The 23,015-nt window shown below is 37.6% G+C and overlaps 1 protein-coding gene across 8 annotated transcripts in view; it reads left to right on the forward strand.

Annotated features, from left to right (window-relative positions):
• MEF2A (myocyte enhancer factor 2A) overlaps positions 1-23,015 on the forward strand; it is a 158,616-nt gene that overhangs the window by 97,526 nt on the left and 38,075 nt on the right. For 5 of the 8 annotated variants that reach the window (XM_073304262.2, XM_073304267.2, XM_073304265.2 and 2 more), the window contains 2 exons: positions 17,460-17,597; positions 21,049-21,268. In XM_073304262.2, the coding sequence (XP_073160363.1) occupies positions 17,460-17,597; positions 21,049-21,268 (358 nt within the window). Of the gene's footprint in view, positions 1-17,262; positions 17,395-17,459; positions 17,598-21,048; positions 21,269-23,015 lie in introns of all 8 variants that reach the window. The other 3 variants (XM_073304264.2, XM_073304266.2, XM_073304269.2) reach the window with 2 other exon arrangements.

Here is a 23,015-nt window from a genome sequence, read left to right on the forward strand (position 1 = left end):
TTCCACTTCTTGTAAGCTTCTTTTTTATGTTTAAGATCCGCTAGGATTTCACCATTAAGCCAAGCTGGTCACCTGCCATATTTACTATTCTTTCGACTCATTGGGATGGTTTGTCCCTGTAACCTCAACAGGGGTTCCTTGAAATACAGCCAGCTCTCGTGGACTCCTTTCCCCTTCAAGTTAGTCCCCCAGGGGATCCTGGCCATCCGTTCCCTGAGGGAGTCGAAGTCTGCTTTCCTGAAGTCCAGGGTCCGTATCCTGCTGCTTACCTTTCTTCCCTGCGTCAGGATCCTGAACTCAACCAACTCATGGTCACTGCCTCCCAGATTCCCATCCACTTTTGCTTCCCCCACTAATTCTACCCGGTTTGTGAGCAGCAGGTCAAGAAAAGCGCCCCCCCCTAGTTGGCTCCTCTAGTACTTGCGCCAGGAAATTGTCCCCTACGCTTTCCAAAAACTTCCTGGATTGTCTATGCACCGCTGTATTGCTCTCCCAGCAGATATCAGGAAAATTAAAGTCACCCATGAGAATCAGGGCATGCGATCTAGTAGCTTCCGTGAGCTGCCGGAAGAAAGCCTCATCTACCTCATCCCCCTGGTCCGGTGGTCTATAGCAGACTCCTACCACTACATCACTCTTGTTGCACACACTTCTAAACTTAATCCAGAGACACTCAGGTTTTTCTGCAGTTTCGTACCGGAGCTCTGAGCAGTCATACTGCTCCCTTACATACAGTGCTACTCCCCCACCTTTTCTGCCCTGCCTGTCCTTCCTGAACAATTTATAACCATCCATGACAGTACTCCAGTCATGTGAGTTATCCCACCAAGTCTCTGTTATTCCGATCACATCATAGTTCCTTGACATCACCAGGACCTCCAGTTCTCCCTGCTTGTTTCCAAGGCTTTGTGCATTTGTATATAAGCACTTGAGATAACCTGTTGATCGCCCCTCATTCCCAGTATGAGGCAGGAGCCCTCCCCTCACAGACATTCCTGCCTGTGCTTCCTCCCGGTATCCCGCTTTCCCACTTACCTCAGGGCTTTGGTCTCCTTCCCCCGGTGAACCTAGTTTAAAGCCCTCCTCACTAGGTTAGCCAGCCTGCTGGCAAAGATGCTCTTCCCTCTCTTCGTAAGATGGAGCCCATCTCTGCCCTGCACTCCTCCTTCATGGAACACCATCCCATGGTCAAAGAAACCAAAGCCTTCTCTCCGACACCACCTGCATAGCCATTCGTTGACTTCCATGATTCGACGGTCCCTACCTAGGCCTTTTCCTTCCACGGGGAGGAATGGTGGTACAATCTTCTATGCACATCCTGAAACGTGCCTCAACTCTTTTTTTTTTTTGGAGGGTCCATTTCCAGAGGTGGTAGTGTAGTTCAGTTTCTGTGCATAGACTTGCACAAAAGAGGCAATTGTGGTGGTAATTCTTGTGATCTGGACACTTGTTTCTATCCACCAACAGTCTGCTTACCAGCAGTCCTCTTTGAATTGTGATCTGAGCCTAGTTCATAATACTGACCTTTGTAAAGGACTTTTCAGCGTGCATGAAGTGTGCATTGGCATCCCTATTTTTATGCACACTTTGAGATAAGGTGAAAGCTTCCACTTAATCATCAAAAAGCCGTGTACAGATGCACTGTTAATCCTATTAATGTTTACTTAAAGGAAGAAAAGGATCATCTTTAAATATTCCTTGTTTAGCATTAAGCTGTCATTTGGTTTTAATATAGGCAATGCTATTGAATTTCCGAATGCAATTTGAAACATTGTCAGTTTAATATGCAACCCTTTATACGTTTTTGGCAGGTGGAGATTGTGCCATTAACCTCCAGAATAACTGGTTGTAGTATACTCTTGGGATGTCATCTTTAAATCGTTGCAAATGTCTAAGAAGTAGAATAGGCACATACTAGTGGTCGAAAGTACCATGTATGTGTCGTTTTTCTTTTAGCTATATTAAATCAGATCTTTTTTCCTGACCTGCCATTCTTGCAGAATCCAATAACGTAATTACTGTATATGGGAGTTTGAATTGATTCATAATGACAGGTTGTTAATACATGAATTATCAGTTACATTTATCATCCAATCCTATTGATAAATTTCAATTTAAGAATTAACATTTAACCAACATTGTCATATTTACCAATTTATCTCTAATAGGAAGTAAGAAATTTTAGTTTAGGAGGAAAAATTCCCATTTTTCGTTTGTTTTATTTTCTCTGCCCCACTAAAGTTCATGATATTTTGATGGAGTTTAAAAGGTTCTGCTCTTGTTGTCTTGATTATTTACAGTTCAAATCTTGGTAAGTATGACCTTGTAGCTAAGTTTATATCCAGTAGTTCATCACTGAAAAACTTATTATTCAAAGTGTTAATTGCAGAAGATCTATTTCAGGCATTGAAATAGTGCAGTTGCCAGATATTAGAACGTACAGCACCTTGTTTAACGAATTTCAATGAGAGTTGAGCCAGACCTGTCTGTTACTTGGTTACTGCTAAAAGAAGCTTGTTTGAATTGTGGCTCTGTTTCATTGATAGACACTGATTCAGCCTTATTAGAAGAATAGCAAGATAAATAAACTAACTTGTTCAGCATTAGCTTAACATGGTATTGTGAAACCTAATGGAAAAGCCAAAGTGTCTTCATTATAGATTGAATTTTATTTAAAATCTATGCACAAGGGGGCTTTACTTAGAAAAGACTCAGATTGTTTAGACAACTCGTGTTTCCCAAACCAGTTTCTGAAAGGTTTGTGCTAGTGCTTGACATATTTCAACAATATGTTGCCCCTTTGTAATAGGCTTCATCTGGGGAGGCTCAGTATTATCTCAATTTTATTGACAGGGAAGTTGAACCAGAGAGGTTGTTAACTTGCCCCTATGGCTAATGAGTCAGTGGCCAAATTGGGAATAGGATTTAACTATGAAAGGAATCTTTGTATTGAGATTTTTTTCTGGTAGTCTGAGACTTGTGTGTATCTTTAAAAACAAACAAAAAATAAACTCCACAACCCTGAGTTTTAATGAGACTCTCTTCTTTCAGATCTTTTTAGTGAATTGCACTTCTTTATTAGTATCAATTGGTTAGTAGCTATTGGACATCTAACATAGTGAATGCCAGTGAAAATGAGGTAGGATTAGAGGCTAAAATATAGGGAAAGAACAAGATAAAAATTACTTTGACAAGTTAGATGTCGTCAAGTCACCTGGGCCTGATGAAATACATCGTAGAGTACTCAAAGAGCTGACTGAGGAGGTATCTGAGCCATTAGTGATTATCTTCAAAAAGTCCATGGAAAGCAGGAGAGATTCCAGAGGACTGGAAAAGGGTAAATATAGTACCAATCTATAAAAAGGGAAATAAGGACAACCTGGGAAATTACAGATCAGTCAGCTTAACCCAGAAAGATAATGGAGCAAATAATTAAGCAATCCATTTGCAAACACTTAGAAGATAATAAGGTGATAAGTAACAGTCAGCATGGATTTGTCAAGAACAAATCCTGTCAGACCAACCTAATAGCTTTCTTTGACAGGGTAGTAAGCCTTCGGGAAGTGGTAGATGTGGTATATCTTGACTTTAATTGGACAAATTGGAGAAAGTCCAGAGAAGAGCAACAAAAAGGATTAAAGGTCTAGAAAACATGACCTATGAGGGAAGATTGAAAAAGTTGGGTTTGTTCAGTCTGGAGAAGAGAAGTCTGAGATGGGACATAAGTTTTCAAGAACATAAAAGGTTGCAACAAAGAGGAGAATAGCACAAGAAGCAACCTCTGAGGACAAGACGAGAAGCAAAGGGCTTAAATTGCAGCAAGGACGGTTTAAGTTGGACATTAGGAAAAACTTCCTAACTGTCAAGGTGGTTAAGCACTCCAGTAAATTGCCCAGGAAGGTATTGGAATCTCCATCATTGGAGATTTTTAAGAGCAGGTTAGACAAACACCTGTCAGGGATGATTTAGATAATACTTCCCCTGCTGTGAGTGCAGGGGACTAGACTAGCTGACCTCTCGAGGTCCCTTCCAGTACATCTATTCTAAGATTTGATGCAGAATGGTTTAGGTGTAAGGCTGTCCTGGAGATGAAAAAGCATGTGGGTGGAGTTGATGTCATGGAGTGCTAATGAGATCCACTGATGCTCAAGAAATGCCCTATACTGAATTAACTGCTGTCATAAATTGAATTTAAACTTTGTGAAAACTGGTTTTTTTACTTGTTAACTTGGAATCTCCATTTTTGTGGCTGTTACGTTGAGTCCCTGTGAATTTGTGTGTTACATATTTTGTTGCATGATATGATATGTGTACTCCTAGGGTATGTCTACACAACAACTAGACACCCATAGCTGGCTCGTGCCAGTCAATGTGGGCTCATGGGGTTAGGGCTGCGGGGTGGTTTCATTGCTGAATGGACTTCAGGCTCGGGCTGGAGTCCAGGCTCTGGGATCCTGCAAGGTGGTAGGGTCCCAGAGCTTGGGCTCCAACTTGAACCCAGAAGTCAACACGGCAGTGAAACAGCCCCACAGCCTGAACCCTGCAAACCCAAGTCAGCTAGCACAGGCCAGCAGCAGGTTGTCTTTGCTGTACAGACATGCTTACATTCACAATAAGGTATGTAAAAGGGCTGTTACTTGGAGCTTCATACAGAATTCATTTGAGGATGCAAAATATGCCTGCAGATTTTGCAGAAAGAAATTGTTCCTGCTGTGGGGAAAAATGGAGACCAGGCCTTCAGCCTGGCTGAAAAGTTATCCTATATTATTGTTTTAGAATGGTCACTGAGCAAAGAATCAGAAGTTTATGCCAGGAGCAGATTTTCACAGCTATCTAGAAATTAGAAGATAGGCACTTAGTACTGAAATGTCTGTAATGAGCTCTCTGGGTGTCTAATTCATGGCAACCTGGATAAGTCATGTTTGATATGATAAACTTCTTTTTCTGATTAATTCACTTACAGAAAACTGTAGACCTCTTAAAAGACTAAAGTGCTTTTTTGTGAACAAAGTTTACTTTAATCAATGAAGGGTAAATGAGAGAAAACTAGACAGTTGAGTGGCAGGTATTTCTCTCTGCAAGTATGGCCCCTTTTACTTTAGCATCTGAGTGCTGCACAATCTTTAATGTATTTATCCACGTAATGCCCTTGTGAGGTAAGGAAGTATTGGGATCAAATTAAATGTATATCCCAAATTAAAAAAACAATAAGAGGACCAAAAAAGTGCCACCGGGGATAAACCGCTAAGTAAAAGAAGCAGTTAGAGGCAAAAAGGCACCCTTTAAATATTGGAAGGTAAATCCTAGTGAGGAAAATAGAAAGGAACATAAACGTTGACAAGTGAAGTATAAAGTAGGCCAAAAAAAAATTGTAAAGAACAACTAGCCAAAGACTTAAAAACTAACAGCAAAATAAATAAATAAATAAATCAGAAGCAGGAAGCCTGCCAAACAATAAGTGGGGCCACTGGACGATGAAGGTGCTAAAGGAACATTCAAGAAAGTTAAGGCTCTTGCGGAGAAGCTAAATGAATTCTTTGTATCTGTCTTTGCTGCAGAGGATAGGAGGGACATTCTTAAACCTGAGCCATTTTTTTTAGGTGACAAATCTGAGGAACAGTACCAGATTGAGGTGACAGTTTTGGAACAAATTGATAAACAGTAATAATTCACCAGGACCAGATGGTATTCACTTAAGAGTTCTGAAGTAACTCAGATGTGAAATTGCAGAACTACTAACTGTGGTATGTAACCTGTCATTTAAATCAGCTTCTGTACCAGATGACGGGAGGATAGCTAATGTGACACCAATTTTGAAAAACGGCTCCAGAGGCGATCTTGGCAATTATAGGCTGGGTAAGCCTAGCTTCAGTACCAGGCAAATTGGTTTAAATTATAGTAAAGCACAGAATTATCAGACATATAGAGGAACATGATTTACTGGAGAAGAGTCAATATGGCTTTTTAAAGGGAAGTCATGCCTCACCAATCTATTAGAGTTCTTTGAGGGGGTCAGCAAACATGTGAACATGGATGATCCAGTGGATTATAGCGTACTTGGACTTTCAGAAAGCCTTTGACAAGGTCCCTCTCTAAAGGCTCTTAAGCAAAGTAAGCAGTCATGGGGTAAGAGGGAAGGTCTTCTCAGGGATCAGTAGCTGGTTAAAAGAAAACAAAGAGTAGGAATAAATGGTCAGTTTTCAAAATGGGGAGAGGTAAATAGTGGTGTCCTCCAGGGATCTGTACTGGGACCAGTGCTGTTCAACATAGACGTGAATGATCTGGAAAAAGGGGTAAACAATGGGGTGGCAAAATGTGCAGATGATACAAAATTACTCAAGATAGTTAAGTCCAAAGCTGACTGCGAAGAGTTACAAAGGGATTTCACAAAACTGTGTGACTGTGCAACAAAATGACAGATAAAATTAAGTGTTGATAAATGCTAAGTAATGAATGTTGCAAAATGTAATCCCAGCTATGCATACAAAATGGTGGGTCTAAATTAGCTGTTAGCACTCAAGAAAGAGATCTTAGAGTCATGGATAGTTCTCTGAAAACATCTGCTCAATGTGCAGTGGCGGTCAAAAAAGCGAACAGTGTTAGGAATCATTAGGAAAAGGAATACATAATAAGACAGAAAATATTATAATGCCACTATATAAATCCATGATACACCCACAGCTTGAATACTGCATGCAGTTCTTGTCACCCCATCTCAAAAAAGTTATTTTAGAAATGGAAAAGTTACAGAAAAGGGTAACAAAATGATTTAAGGGTATGGAACAGCTTCCCTATGAAGAGAGAGAAAAACACTGGGACTTTTCAGCTTGGAAAAAGATGACTAAAAAGGGATATGATGGAGGTCTATAAAATCATGACCGGTGTGGAGAAAGTGAATAAGGATGTGTTATTTACTCGTTCACATAACACAAAAACCAGGGGTCACCCAATGAAATTAATGGGTAGCAGGTTTAAAACAAACAAAAGGAAGTACTTCTTCCCACAACGCACAGTCAACCTGTGACACTTGTTGTGGGGATGTTCTAAAGGCCAAAATTATAACAGGGTTCAAAAAAAAAATTAGATAAGTTCCTGGAGGATAGGTCCCTCAATGGCTATTAGCCAAGATAGTCAGGGATGCAACCCCATGCTGTGGGTGTCCATGGACTCTGATTGCCAGAAGCTGGAAGTGGACGATGGGCTGGATCACTTGATGATTGCCTGTTCTGTTTATTCCCTCTGAAGCACCTGGCAATGGCCACTGTCAGAAGACAGGATACTGGGCTAGATGGACCATTGGTTTGACCCAATATGATCATTCTTATGTTCCCCATGTCACATATAGGAAACTGAGCCACAGAGAGGCTAAGTGACTTTCCCGGCGTCACTCAGGAAATCTGTGGCAGAGTGGTTAATTAAATCTCGGTCTCCTGAGTGTAGGCCACAGCTCTAACCACTGGATCAGCTTTCCTCTCTACAATTTCAGTTTCACATTCAGTATGAGAGCATTTCTTAGTTTAACTCTGATCTCTTTACTCTTACTTCCTGATATATATAGGTTCTTATATAGCCCTCATTGTGTAACACCTGAGAATCTCACAAACATTAATGAATTTATCCTCACAGTACTCCTGTGAGGTCGGTCTGCGCTTGAGGAACTGGGGCACAAAATAGATGTAAGTGACTTACTTGAAGTCACACAGGAAGTCTGTGTCTGAGCTGGGAGTTGAACTTAGATTTCTATTGCCTTATGCATTTAAACCATCATTCAGTTTCTGATAAATGTCAGTTAAAATGAACCATTTCATAAGTAACCTCTCTCTAGCTGCTCCATCTTTGGTATTCCCATTAACTTTAATAACAATAATACCTGTGGAGCAGCTACTTAACAGGGATGTATTAGTGTCAATATTTATACATTTTCTTGTTGATAACTGTCTAGATCTCTGCTTCTAAAAAGAAAAAAGTGGTGCCCCTTTTTAATCTTCTGGGCATTGCTGCATTTAGTTAGTGTTAGACTGGGTAACATCAAATTACAAGACCTAACAAATGATCTGTTGTACTCTTAACATTTAATGCATTTGCTATATTGGAGATGAAAAATGCCCTTTTCTCCTGTGTGAATGGAAGGAGGTCAGTTATCTGCGAGAAGCCGCTAATCTATAACAAGTATGTAAAAGCAGTACATCATACTGTAATACTACTGCATTACAACTGATTATAGTTTCATAGATTGTAAGACCAGAAGGGATCATTGTGATCATCTGGTCTGACTTCCCATATATCGTAGGCCATAGAACTTCCCCAAAATAAGTCTTAGAGCATATCGTTTAGAAAAATATCCAAACTTGATTTTAAAATTTTCAATGATAGAGAATCCCTTGGTAAATTGTTCCAGTGGTTAATTATTCTCACTGTTAAAAATGTATACCTTACTTCCAGTCTGAATTTGTCTAGCTTCAACTTCCAGCTGTTAGATCATGTTATACATTTCTCCGTTAGATTGTGAAGAGTCCATTATTATATTTGTTCCTTATATGGTACTTATAGACCATAACCAGGTCACCCCCTTACCATTCTCTTTGTTACACTAAATAGAATGAGCACTTTGAGTCTATCATTATAAGTCTGTCACTTCTAATCCTTTAATCATTCCCGTAGCCCTTCTCAAAACCACTTCAGATTTTTCAACATTCTTCTTGAATTGTGGACACCAAAACTGGGCACAATATTCCACTTGCACGTGTACCAAATAGAGAGGTAAAATAACCAGTCTACACTTAGTCAAGATTGTTGTTTATGCATCCAAGGGTTACATTAGCTCTTTTGGCCACAGGATCACACTGGGAGCATATGTTCAGCTGATTATTCCCAAATCTTTTTCAGAGTCACTGCTTCCCAGGATGGAGTCCTGCATCCTGTAAAGGTGGTTTATATTCTTGTTCTTAGATGTATGTTTCTATATGGTGTTATTAACACACACATTGTTTGCTTGTGCCCAGTTTACCAAGGGATCCAGATAGTCCTCAATTAATTACCTGTTTTCTTCATTATTTTTTACTCCCCCCAGTTTTTCTGTGTCATCTACACACTTTATCAGTAATGATTTTATGTTTTCTGCCAGGTCACTGGTAAAAATGTTTCTTTTACTTTAATTAATAAAACAAAGAAAAAAAAACAAAAAAAACCCATGCAAACAAACACACCAACCCAAAACTGTGCACTGATGACTTGTAAACAGACAATTCCTTAGAGTCTTCTTTATGGGGGAAATCTACTCACTGCACTTTTAATAGAAGAAATAATATGAATTTTCACTCAACTCTAAATAGCTGTAGGATGGATAATTTAGTTAATCCAGCAAATTGTGTAGAAAGTGAAATGACAAACATGTAAAACCCCAGACTTTGAGAGTTTGAATTCATATTCACTGTGGAAACAATACATTCTCTCTACTGGCAGTTACTAGACATCTTAAGCCTTGAGGTCCAGGAATCCATTTAGGAATGAATAATCCCGTTGTCCAGCATAGGTCAACAGCAGCATTTTTAATGTCAACAGGTTACTAGTAAATTTACTGCAAAAGTTGAAATAAAAGTATATCAGTAGGGAGCTGTCTCTCTGTTCTCACACACTCAAAAATATTTCTGTGCTGTGTGAGAGGTTCATATTTCATAAAATATACGTAGTCCTGTGCCAGTTGTTTGTAGTATCTCTTACATTAATGTATGTTTCATAACAAAAGTGCCTCAAGCTAATAGTTAAATTGCGTACAGTATCTACTATAAAACTGTCAGTATGCTTTACTTTTAGAAACAGAGGTTTGAATCCTGAGTGCAGTCTTTATTGTATCTCAGTGGAATTTGACAGCTAGCTTTAATCCTTGGAGAGCCAGAGATACAGGTTAAAATTTGCCAGATATTGGAAATGTTCCAGCTTTTAGAACAAGAAACTGTCTTTTGCTAGAGAGTGGCATACAGCAGGGACACTCATAAGCTTTCAAGCAATATGCCTTCCTGCATCTAAGATTGAAAAATAGCTCTATCTACCATGGAATATAGTGGATCATTGTACAAATGGCCAATCCCAGTATTTTATGATTTATTATTTCGGACCTGTTAATTTCTTTATAAAATGCGGATGTATCCGTTAATGAATTCTAGAGAGAACTTTTCTCCCACATACTGTAATATTGGATCAAAGAATGTAATCGTTACCAAACTTCTTTGTATTTCATCACTTTATCTAGAATTATTTGATACCTCGATATTCTGGACAATATATTGGTAAATAATTTACATACTAAAAACTTTTTTTTTTTTTTACTATTACAGTACTACTAGAAATTGAGGAAAAATTAAAATGAGGAAAATGCTCACATCTTTTATTTTAGACTACTGTGTTGAGTATTCAGGACTTATTTAGTATATGCTCTTGTCTGGCTGGTTGGGGGAAAGCATGTTTATTTTTAGCTGTTGATTGACTAATGGATAGCAGACTTCATCTTTTGAGAAGTCAAGGTCTTCAATTGCAAGGTTGGTACGTAACTGTTGTGAAAGCAGTACTTTGGTTACTTATCTAGTTTATTATATTGTGTTCTAATTTAATTTTTTGTATGAACACTTTTTATGTATTTCAGTGACGCTTTAGTCTTGGCAGTCATACAGAAGTTGCAAAATTAAATGCATCAATCATTGTCCTGTAGGTTTACAAGCATTTGTCGCCTGCTATTAGTTATATTTAAAATACACATTTTTTTGCTTAGGTCAGAATGTAAAATTTTAATTGCTAATGTAGAAAAAATATTTTCTTTCATTGAGTTATGGGGGAAATGTTGTCTGGTTAGTATACTAAAGGTATTGTTATTAGGGTTGGTCCTGATTAATGTCTTAATTATTTCAAAGGGGGCAATAAACAGTTTTTTTTTTATGACAATAGCAGTTAATCCTGTAACTGGAAGAGTCATGAGCACCACTGTGACAGAGAAGAAATATTATCAGACATAGAGCTATTAAAAAGCACAAAATTGTGGAAAGTAACACAATGAGGTTAATCAGAAAAATGCAGCTAATACAATAAAATCAAAAATAATTTTGAAGTGCACTCATTCAATGAGAGAAATGTGGCATTGTAGTACAGAAAGAGTTAGTAGTGATAGTAGACAGTAAAATAGATATGCAATGCAATATGGTTGCAGGAATGCCAACGTAATTTTGAGCTGTGCAGACAGAAGCATCATGTTGCTGAGCAAGAGGAATTAATTTCCATCTCTCTGGTGTGACCATGCACTTGGAGCCTCAATCTTTTGGCTGGAAACCTAGAAGGAAAATGAAAATACTACAGATTTATTGTAAGGACTAGATATTCTCCTAAAGTAATCTAGAAAATAGGATGTGATGTTGGGCAAGGCAGTGATGATTTATGTGCAGACAATCCTGGAATTCTTAACTTCTAGATGATTGACTCTGCACCTTAACTTTCTTTTATCGTAGCTGTCCATATGTTAAAAATAAATCTCACAAGGAAAGTAGTGAAAGTGTCATAAAAGAGAACGTTAAAAATGGACGGGAGAAAGCACTAAAAATGTGTGCCTCTGCGACTTGACAGGATCCCAGTGTTCCTCTCCTCACCACTCATTTGATTCATTATTGGCCTTGCATCCTCTAATTGTGGGGACTAGTTGCTGCTTTTCTCATTTTTGTGAACTTCAGAGATTTTTCTTTGGAAGCAGCACAAGTGAATTTTTGTGTATCTGGAAGAGTTTCAAAGAGTACAAGATTTAAAAGGAGGTTTTGGACACTGCGGATGTTATAAATCTGCCAGCAACTGTGATAGGCAGTAACAGTGAGGATGTCACACATCTTTGGAAGAGGAGGAGGCCTAGAGTTGGGGCAAGGGTTTATGAGCATAGAGTTTAAAGAGATGGTGGAAAGGTCTGAATGGGAGATGGAAGGAGGTGATCCCTGGGCTCAGGTTGGAATTGATGGTTCTAGGGACTAGATTCTAGGAATTACAAACCCACAGCCTCTGCATGTGTTGCTGATTAAAATCAGGTCAGTAGTTCTAGAACAGAATTACACTTTTATAACAGGTTTCAGAGTAACAGCCGTGTTAGTCTGTATTCGCAAAAAGAAAAGGAGTACTTGTGGCACCTTAGAGACTAACCAATTTATTTGAGCATGAGCTTTTGTGAGCTACAGCTCACTTCATCGGATGCATACTGTGGAAACTACAGAAGACATTATATACACAGAGACCATGAAACAATACCTTCTCCCACCCCACTCTTCTTCTGGTAATAGCTTATCTAAAGTGATCATCGAGTTGGGCCATTTCCAGCACAAATCCAGGTTTTCTCACCCTCCGCCCCCCCCCCCAACAAACTCACTCTCCTGCTGGTAATAGCCCATCCAAAGTGACCATTCTCTTTAAAATGTGTATGATAATCAAGGTGGGCCATTTCCAGCACAAATCCAGGTTTTCTCACCCCCCCACCCCCATACACACACAAACTCACTCTCCTGCTGTCAATAGCTCATCCAAAGTGACCACTCTCCCTACAATGTCACTTTGGATGAGCTATTACCAGCAGGAGAGTGAGTTTTGGGGGGGGGGGGCAGAGGGTGAGAAAACCTGGATTTGTGCTGGAAATGGCCCAACTTGATGATCACTTTAGATAAGCTATTACCAGAAGGAGAGTGGGGTGGGAGAAGGTATTGTATCATGGTCTCTGTGTATATAATGTCTTCTGTAGTTTCCACAGTATGCATCCGATGAAGTGAGCTGTAGCTCACGAAAGCTCATGCTCAAATAAATTGGTTAGTCTCAAAGGTGCCACAAGTACTCCTTTTCTTTTTACTTTTATAACAGTCCAGCTCCTCCTGGATTGGTGTTCACATCATAAATACTACCACTGCAATTAATACTAATTGGCATTCTTATAAATTTTAGCAACATAATCCAGGATTGAATAGGGAAACTAAATTATTCTTATGCCTTGTGAGGAGCCCTCCGGATTAGAGTTTTGGCAAGTTGCAAGGCATGGAGTGAGCACTGATACGATCAGTGTTGTGTATTTCCTGTACGGGAAATTGACCAAGATGTTCTATCTAGAAGTATCGGAAGCATTTTGCTTTCAGTAAAATGTCGGAGAAAGGTTCAGCAAAATATTGGAACATTTGTACTGCTGTCTAAACATAACTTTTGAACCTTTTATGGTTAATCCATCACTAACATTCTCATACGGTGTTTCCTCATACCAGTCATTACAATAAAATCAATCCAAAACCATTAGTCATTTAGTTACATATTTTATTTTTACATGGTGGAACAAAGCCATTTTAAAACTTCTGAGTCACTCTGTTTTCAGCCTTTATCATAGCTTGTTGAGGCATTTGTACAGTGTGTTTATTTGTAACACAACTAAGCTATTGTTTTCATTAAATTTTAATGTATATACAGGTTCCACACCTGCTGTGGTTTCTTCTAAATACTCATGGTGAATTTCTTACGACAAGAATCTTATAGTTCTCTGATCTAATCAACTAATATATGATGCAGAGAAACATCCAAGCTACAAAAACATATTTATTGGCGCTCAGCATAGTGGGTTAGAAAACAACCATCAGAAAAGGTTTTCAGAAATCTTTGTCTGGAAACCAACAAAGAAAATGAAAATAGTACAGATTTATTGTAAGGACCAGATGTACTCCTGAAATAATCCAGAAAATAGGAGTTAGTATTCTTTCCTTATGATGCTTAAACATTCCATTGCACAACATGAAATGAAATGTTTCCCTTCCCTCTAGTAAGAATTTTTAATTGTGTATGCAAAAATACCAGTTTAAGAAGTACTCTTTTGTTCTAGTTATCCTGAAGTGCAAAAACTTTAAGATTTTATGTTGAGTACCATACACACATTTTGTGTGTGACCCCATCTCTGTATGCTACCTAAAGATTATTTGGTCGTCTTTGGTTTTTTTCTTAGCATGCTTTATTTTCAGGGGGTCTAAAAATTTCTCTGCCTTTGTGATCATATCCACGAAAGAATTTTGTGAGGATCACTTACTTACATTCGGTGTCGAAGTAATAACTTTTAGCATAGAAAATATGGAGGGTAGAGCCAGCACTTGTTTATGGAATTTTTCTTTCCTGCATACACACAGATTGATTCCCAGTAGTCATGACCTTTGTGTCTTTTATTGAGCGAGAGCCTGTTATCATGTCTAACTTCGTAGCCTGTGAGAAAACTGAGGCTGGCCTGTCTCCCACAGGCCTCGCCTGGCCTTGTTAACAGATTACAGCATTCCACTTGTTAGTACCAGCCATACAGGAGAAACTTTTTACTATTATGCTACTGGATAGTGATAAAGTAGACAGTCTTTTTATATCAGTTAGGTCCTCAAAGTGACCGTTCATGTTTTGGTGATAATGAAACAGAGCTTTGGATATCAAACACAGACTTGGATTTATCTGTAATAGTGACCCATAGCTTTAAGTTCTCTAACAATGACAGGAACCCCATCTGGAGTGAAGGTTTCCAGAATCTTGAAGTGGAGATACTGAGGCATTTTACTTCCTCATGAGTCAAGTCAGGGTTAACCCCATTACTATCAGAATAAAAAATAACTATTGAAAAAAGGGTGAAGGTATTCTTAAATATTTAGCCTAATATGTACACTTTACATTAATAGTTTGTTTAATTTCTAAACTTCAGTGTTGGTGGACAGCACTGGTGGGTATGATTGAGAGAATTAAATTTTGAAGTCTCCACTTAAGCTGTACTGATTATTTGGGCATTCTGAGAAAGAGATTTATGAGATTCCTAGATTTTAAGTGTAATTACTATAAAACATTTGGCAAAATAATTTTAAATACTATAAAAATCAAAACTCTCACAATATTTAAATAATACAGAGTATAAAATGTAGGCTGGAGTTCACACAGATAACCACTGTACATTTCTTGCAGGCTGCCTTTTTCTTATTTACTTGCATATTTAATACTACTTCATTAAAACGTAATATTTAATACTACTTCAGCTGCTCCTAAAGGAGTGCTGGGCACGGTGTGTATATTCAGATCCATGTACAGATGTAACCTATTCAAATTCTATTTATAGATTATAAAGGTTAAATGTAATCCAGATTATACAGTGTTAACATTTTCCCTGCTGATACCAAAGTGTAGAGGACTGACAGCCTGAACTTGTTGAGAAGGGTTGGGAGGGATAACAGTCTCCGACCTTCAGAGTCCCAAACAGCAGGTCCTTGTATGGCTAAGTCCATGTAAGTGTCCACCTGATTGGTTAGACCAGTAGAGATCAATGCTGTGACAGGTGTTAGAAAAAGCTACACCTGTTTTTCCCCATATGCTGATTTAGTGATTAAATTTTTGTGGGAGTTCCAGCCAGTGTGTGTAGGCTGCACAACACATGCCAAGTAATTTGAGAAGGAATTATATCTCACCAATGATGACCTGTGATCTTTGAGAATCTCATATAACTGAATTTTATAAAGTATTGCCTTACCATTAGGAAGTGAAATTAAGCAATCTGTTGCTTACTAACAAAATACTAAGTAAAAATGTTTATTTTTAGTGGAAGTGCAATTGGTTGTACACAGTTTTCTAGCTTTATTCATAGCATAAACTGAACATTTCTCTGAAGAAATTCAATTGCAGATAATTATACAGTTTGCCTTCTTACCAAGCTGCTAATGTGGATCCTATCGCCATAAGATCTGGGCACCTTATTCTGTTTGATAAAGAATTGATATATACTTTTATTAATCTGAAAAAAGAAGATAACAGTTTTTTTAAAAAAGCTAACAAATAATTGTTCTGAGATTCTTCTTCTAAAAGTATATTCACTGTCAATTGTTGAATGGAAATTCAAACTATGACCGAATGAAACATCTTTCAGGTTGCTTAGGAAACCTTGAGAATGCAATAGTTCTATGGTACATGAAATGACAGGTAGCTCTGATTTTAATTCGGTGGGGTTGTTTTTTTATTTAGAAGACAAGTTGGTTAAAGATAGGTTGTCTGTCCAAATGAAGACTCTCTCTGCACCACTGTTCTCTCACACACTTCTGACATTTAAATGTTTATGATTATATTTCACTGACAAATTTTCTATTAACAATAAACTCTTCCTAGAGGTGGAAAACTTAGAGATTCTATTTAAAACAAACAAAAAATGAACTTGCTTGCTATGTGGATTTTCTGAACGTATAATACCAAGGAAAAATAAGCATTAAAGAATATGAATATACTTTTCAAGATCTTTAAGGCAAGAGACCTGAAGTTCAAAAACTTGTCTCTTGGTAGCTGATTTCATAGCTCCGTAGTGGGGAGACATGTACATTAAGGGGATGTTGATGCAGGTCCATATTTCGTAAACAGGAAAAGTCCCAACAAAGAAATCACATTAAAATTAAGTCACCGCAGAAGATATGCACGTGAAAAAAGCTTACATTTGGAAAACTACAGTGTCTTAGAAAGGGGTTTCAAAATAAAAACGGTTGTATTTTGAGCATTGTTCTTCTTGGGTTGTCATGTTCTATGCAGTACTTGTTTTCATGGTGTATGCAGAGTGACTGAAGACCAGGAAAATATGTGCTGGCTAAGTCTAAGAAAACTAATCAGGCAAATTGTTACATATGTTGTTAAAACCATTCAATAATACATTCATTTGGAAATTTTACTCACTATATTCTACACAGTTAATTTTACTGTTTTTCTAGTGAGAATAGAACATTTGGGAAACCAACATTGATACTTCATTAATACAAGGCCAATGATTTATTTTGGCATTACATCCTCCTTACAGAGAACACTATTTAAAAACAAACAAACCGCTACACTGGATTCTTGTGCTAATATGGAAAGTACCCTTTTTATTATCACTAACAATTCTAACCTCTTCCTGTAGCCTTCAATGTTAGTTCTGTATATCAAACTGCTTGATTGCATCAGCAGATAGCTAAAACAAAGGCTGGTCATGGAATTCCTGGGGGCCAAAGTAATGAAAGGTTGTAGTTACCCATGAGATCAAAGCTCGGAAAGGCTATGCCTCTAAGTGCACCTTCCATCATGGTGCCCTGCATAGCTACTTATTTTGGAAGGCCTAGCTTGTCTTTTAAAGTGGATTGCATTTCTGACAGGGTTATACAGTTTCAGTGGCTCTGAATATGATTCAGCTTACAAGAAGTGTTGGCAAATTAGTATTATTTGTGTGTGAATTTTCCAATTGTATTTCAGACTTTAAGAAAAAAAGGCCTTAATGGTTGTGAGAGCCCTGATGCTGACGATTACTTTGAGCACAGTCCACTATCGGAGGACAGATACAGCAAACTAAATGAAGATAGTGATTTTATTTTCAAGCGAGGCCCTGTAAGTACTTTCATTTTACCTCTACTTTTTATTTGTTGATTCTTTTTATTAACTTCATTATTTAGGCTCTGAACAAGAAGGAACACAGAGGGTGTGACAGCCCGGACCCTGACACTTCATATGTGCTCACGCCACATACAGAAGAAAAATATAAAAAAATTAATGAAGAGTTTGATAATATGATGCGGAATCATAAAGTCGCAGTGAGTACTAAAGAATGGCTTGTGTTTTTATCATGTGCATGAGAACTTTCACAATGTTTTGCCTACCATTGAATACCACACTAAAGAGTAGATGGTTTAATTGTTTATGAAGCAGATATACCTATTTATTATGTATGCATATGCGTGTATGTGAGAGAAATTCTGAAAGTTATGTGAAACTATCATGTAAACTAGGAGTTCTTAAACTTTCCCAGGGGGTCTGTAGCTCCTCTCCTGTGCTCCTGAAGTTTCACACTTGTTTATGGTGTTCCTGACTCTCAGGAACCCATCCCCCTTTCTAGATGCTGCCTAAAACTTTTTTTTTTTTTTTAAACTAGGATGGACTCTTATCCTGAGATGTAAGATAACTTGTGTAGAGGGATTTTAAATTTTTTACCCCTCTGCAATGGAACAAGGTTACAACAAATGAGAAACAGCTTAAAAAATATTTCCTAGGAGGATGCCATCATATAGAGAATTTGTTCTCCCTCTGGTAAATTAGTCAATGGGTAATATCTTCAAAAGCACCTTACTTAAAAGACGAAGTCCTATTTTCAAAAGTGACGAAAGCATGTAGGCTCCTAAAGGTGTGACTTTTCAAAGGTATTTAGGTGATTAAAGAAGTAATAGGTGCCTAGTGGGATTTTGAAAAGTATCTAAGCAGTAAAGCACCTGACCCCCATTAAAATCCCATTAGTTGCTCATCTACATCTTCAGGCACCTAAATACCTTCTGAAAATTTCACCCTCAAGTGCCTAAGTCACATCTGAAAATAGACTTAGGCACCTAAACCACATAGCCACTTCTTGAAATTTTTGCTCAATATCTTGTATTGTCAGAAGACATCCCACAGGCCATTTTACAGCTAATCCAAAAGCAAACCTGGCCAGGGCCTGAGTCCTCACATCAGCACCAAGACTGCCTACCGCACTTCACAATTTTGTATACATATAAATATGATTGTTCTAGGGGCTATGGAGTGGCTTAGTGGAGCATCAGTCTTGGAGAGGAATTATGGTGTCTCATGGTTCAAGAAGTTTAGGAGCCACTGTTATAATTTATTGGTGTGGGTTGGGGGTCATATTAATTCCTCTTTCAAAGTAAATTAATTTTGCTTATAGAATAAATCAGAAAATTGATGAATATGCCAAAGAAAAATATTGCCTCCTAATGAAAGTAATTTTGAAACTCTGCTACATCTTTTCAGTTGTACATCATTGGATTTCTTGTGGCAATTAAAAAGTGGACTGGTTAGGTTCGTCTTAAAATCTACAAGAAAACTGAGTGATTTAATACACAAGAGGTGACTCTAATCCCCAACCAACTCTCCAGTAATGGATATAATTCCTTTGTTAATCCACATTGCTCTGGGTTAACTGTGTACTGTCAGTCTTGGTAGCATTAGTTCTTTCATTAGGCTCTCTTTTCTTGCACACGAAAGATATTTGTCCCTCGTTGCCAGTTTGAAGAATCCTCTCTAGGGTTTACATCAGTGGACATTGTTGTGTCTTTGAACCTGAACCCTAATGGTAGTTCTTTAGATTAACTTGAAACTTTAGATATCGAGAAGTGGTGTGTCAGGGCATCTTCTCTAGGTCTGAGTTCGCACGAGTAATCACAGTCTCCAGTATAGTCTCTAAGCTGTCCCCTCTTATAGAAACTTTAACTTTTCAGGTCGGTATCTCTGGCTCCATTGAGTGCCATGAATTCCAGTCTGAAAAGTTCCCATAATTAGAATGACTGATTACAATTGTAAACTTTAGTGCTCCCTACGTTTATTTACATATGGTTAATTTATAACTGTTATGGTTTTGTTTCCATACCCGTGGGTCATATCACAAAAAATAGTCCCCTAGCCTTTATGAAAGACTTTGTGCTGACTGCTGTCAAAGGAGAGGAAAGACAGACAGCGTGGAGTAGTTGGTCAGATCTAAAAGCCTACCCAATAAATGGGCTGGCAGTGTGATATGTGGGTCTTCATTGTAGCAGTAAAAGTTGCTATCACTGAGTGCTTCTACATAGAAAGAAACACATACGAGGATATTACTATACATTTCCTCTGTTACAGTTTTGGAATTGTTGAAGGTGTTGCCTTGTGCTGCTTAAATGTAGTGTATGTTTAAAAATTTAGTGCAAAAATAATTTGTCATAGATATTAAAAAGTTCATTGGAGTGGCCTGCATGTAAAAATAAAATATCAATAATATAGCTTATTGGATGGATGTTTACATATGGAGAGTGCCGCCTTAACAGAAGTGCTTTTTATTCATTGGAGTTGAATCTTTTTGCTGCAAACTGTACCAAGAAATAATGATCTTTTCCCCCATCTCTCAGAATTACTTTGATATAGATACTGTACGAAAGCATTATTTCTAAATTTTACTTTCAGAAAACGTACTATGTAGTACACGCACTAGTTATGAAGTATTATAAAGAAAAATTAAACTTTAGGTAATGAATGAATACAGTACATTTTGTGGTGATATACTGTTTTTTAAAATTCATTTATTAAATAAAAAACTTTATTCACGTGTATTGGGCTTCCTACTCATTAATGCAAATTATCAAGGTTCTATTGTCCATCAAATAGTACTGACATTTTGACTCTAATTTTGGTGGTATGAACATTTGTATTGAAAGGGAAAAAATCAGACAACATGTATACATTAGAGACACAGCAGATTTTTTTTACAGGATTACATTCCTTTAAAAATGATATAAAATTATGATTTGGAAAAATTCGGTTATCATCCTTGTATTTGCTAAAGCTTATTGGGTATTAAATGTTTTCATATTGAGAATGTATGTAACTAAGAAATAAAGATTCAATCAAAATTTCTATATTCAAATAATTAGCACTCTTAATTTACAGAAATTCATTAGTATTCAGGTAAATAGAATTTTCTAGACTGTAAAAAGTATTTGTGAATTTTTATAGATAGATAACAACAATAATGCTTTAATTTCAATGTCAGGACTGTCAGAAAAAAGATACCATTACTAACTTCTCTCTTTTGTCTCATGACTGACTCAGTTTTGTTTTATAATGTGCATGTTTATGTATTCTTACATTTTGAAGATGCAACAAATTCATTGATTATTAAAATGTTTAGCTTATCAACTGGCTTTCAGGTATCAGGAATCAAATGTTAAGTAATGGCATACTTCTGATTAAAGTTAATGAATGAATATCAATAAAATATCTCCAGTCTAATGTTTACAAACTGTAGCTATCAATATACCTGACATTGATAAATGACCTTTCTGAAATGTATCTTTAAGTACTGTAGTTCACAATACCATTCTCTTCAGAGTGGATGTTTTATAATTGTGCATTTTTAGAGTGATACAAAATTACTAAACTAACATAATTAATCTGACTTTATCTCAATATTATAGCCTTGACAAACATTACTGTGCAATATTAATATGTTCTTGTTTTTGTTTTCAGCCTGGCTTGCCTCCCCAGAATTTTTCAATGTCTGTTACGGTTCCAGTGTCCAATCCCAATACTTTAACCTACAGTAACCCAGGGAGTTCCCTTGTATCCCCGTCACTGGCAGCCAGTTCATCATTAACAGACACGACCATGCTCTCCCCACCTCAGGCCACATTACATCGAAATGTATCACCTGGAGCCCCTCAGAGACCGCCAAGTACTGGCAATGCAGGTAAGACTTCAGTAGTGCTACATTTCCTCTTTTTTTCCCCTTTAATTCCCATAAAGCTTACATTATGAAAAACTAGCAAAACTGTATGCTGTAGTTGTGATTTCTTACATGGATAAAATCATAGAAATGTAGGACTGGAAGGACCTCAAGAAGTCATCAAATCCAGCCCCCTGTACTGTGGTAGGACCAAGTAAATGTAGACTATCCCTGACAGGTGTTTGTCCAACTTGTTTGTAAAAGCTTCCAATGATGGGGACTCCATGACCTCCCTTAGAAGCCTATTCCAGATCTTAACTGCCCTTAGAGTTAGAAAGGTTTTCCTAATGCCCAATCTAAATCACCCTTGCTGCAGATTAAACCCATGACTTCTTGTCCTACCTTCAGTGGACATGGACAACAACTGATCACTGTCCTCTTTATAACAGCCCTTAATGTATTGGAAGACTGTTTTTAGGTCCCCCCTCGGTCTTCTTTTCTCAAGACTAAATATGCCCAGTTTTTTTAACTTTTCCTCATAAATCAGGTTTTCTAAAGCTTTTATCATTTTTGTTGCTCTCCTCTGGACTCTTTCCACTTTGTCCATATCTTTCCTAAATTGTGGTGCCTAGCAGTGCCAAGTAGAGAGGGACAATTACCTCTTGTTGCTCATATACTGTTAATGCACTCCAAAATAATTTTAGACTTTTTTGTAGCTGAATCTCATGAACTACTCTCATTCAGTTTGTGGTCCACTATAACCTCCAGATCCTTTTAAACAGTACTACCACCTAGACAATTATTCCCCATTTTGTAGTTGTGCACTTTATCTTTCCTTCCTAAGTGAAGTACTTTGCACTTGCCTTTATTGGATTTCGTCCTGTTGAATTCAGGCCAATTCTCCAGTTTGTCAAGATCATCTTGATTTTTAAACATGTCCTCCACAGTGCTTGCAACCCTTCCCAGACTGGTGTCATCTGCCAATTTTATAAGCATATTCTCTGCTCCATTATCCACGTCATCAAGGAAAATACTGAATAGTATCAGATCCAGGACTGACCCCTGTGGGATCCCACTTGATATGCCCTCCCAATTTGACAGCAAATCATTGATAACTTCTGTTTGAGTATAGTATTTCAACCAGTTGATCAGACACCTTATAGTAATTTCATCTAGACCATATTTCCCTAGTTTGCTTATGAGAATGGCATGCGGGATTGTGTCAAAAGCCTTACAAAAATCAAGGTACATCACGTCTACTGCTTCCCCCTTATCCACTACATGAGTAATGTTATCACAAATGGAAATTAAGTTGGTCTGGCATGATTTGTTCTTGACAAATCCATGCTGACTATTCCTTATAATCCTATTATCCTCCAGGTGCTTAAAAATTTTGTCCCATGCTTGTGGTGTTCTTTTGTAGTCCTTAGCAATTTGTCCATATTTCCATATTTATAAGGTTTCTTTTTGATTTTCAGGTCATTAAAAAGCTGATGTTATAGCCATATTGACCTTTTACTATTTTCCCCATCTTTCCTTTCCATCAGAATAGTTTGGCAGTTGTGCCTGTAATTATTGTCTCGCTGAGGAACTGCCAGCTCTCCTGAACTCCTTTTTCCCTTAGATTTTCTTCCCATGGAACCTTGCCTGCCAATTCTCTGAGTTTTTTAAAGTCTGCTTTTTTGAAGTCCATTGTCCTTATTCTGCTGCTCTCACTCCTTCCCTTCCTTAGAATCATGAAATATATTATTTCATATCATGCTAAACTTTT

This window comes from Lepidochelys kempii, chromosome 10 (assembly GCF_965140285.1).
Source record: "Lepidochelys kempii isolate rLepKem1 chromosome 10, rLepKem1.hap1, whole genome shotgun sequence".
NCBI classification, from domain to species: domain Eukaryota; kingdom Metazoa; phylum Chordata; order Testudines; family Cheloniidae; genus Lepidochelys; species Lepidochelys kempii.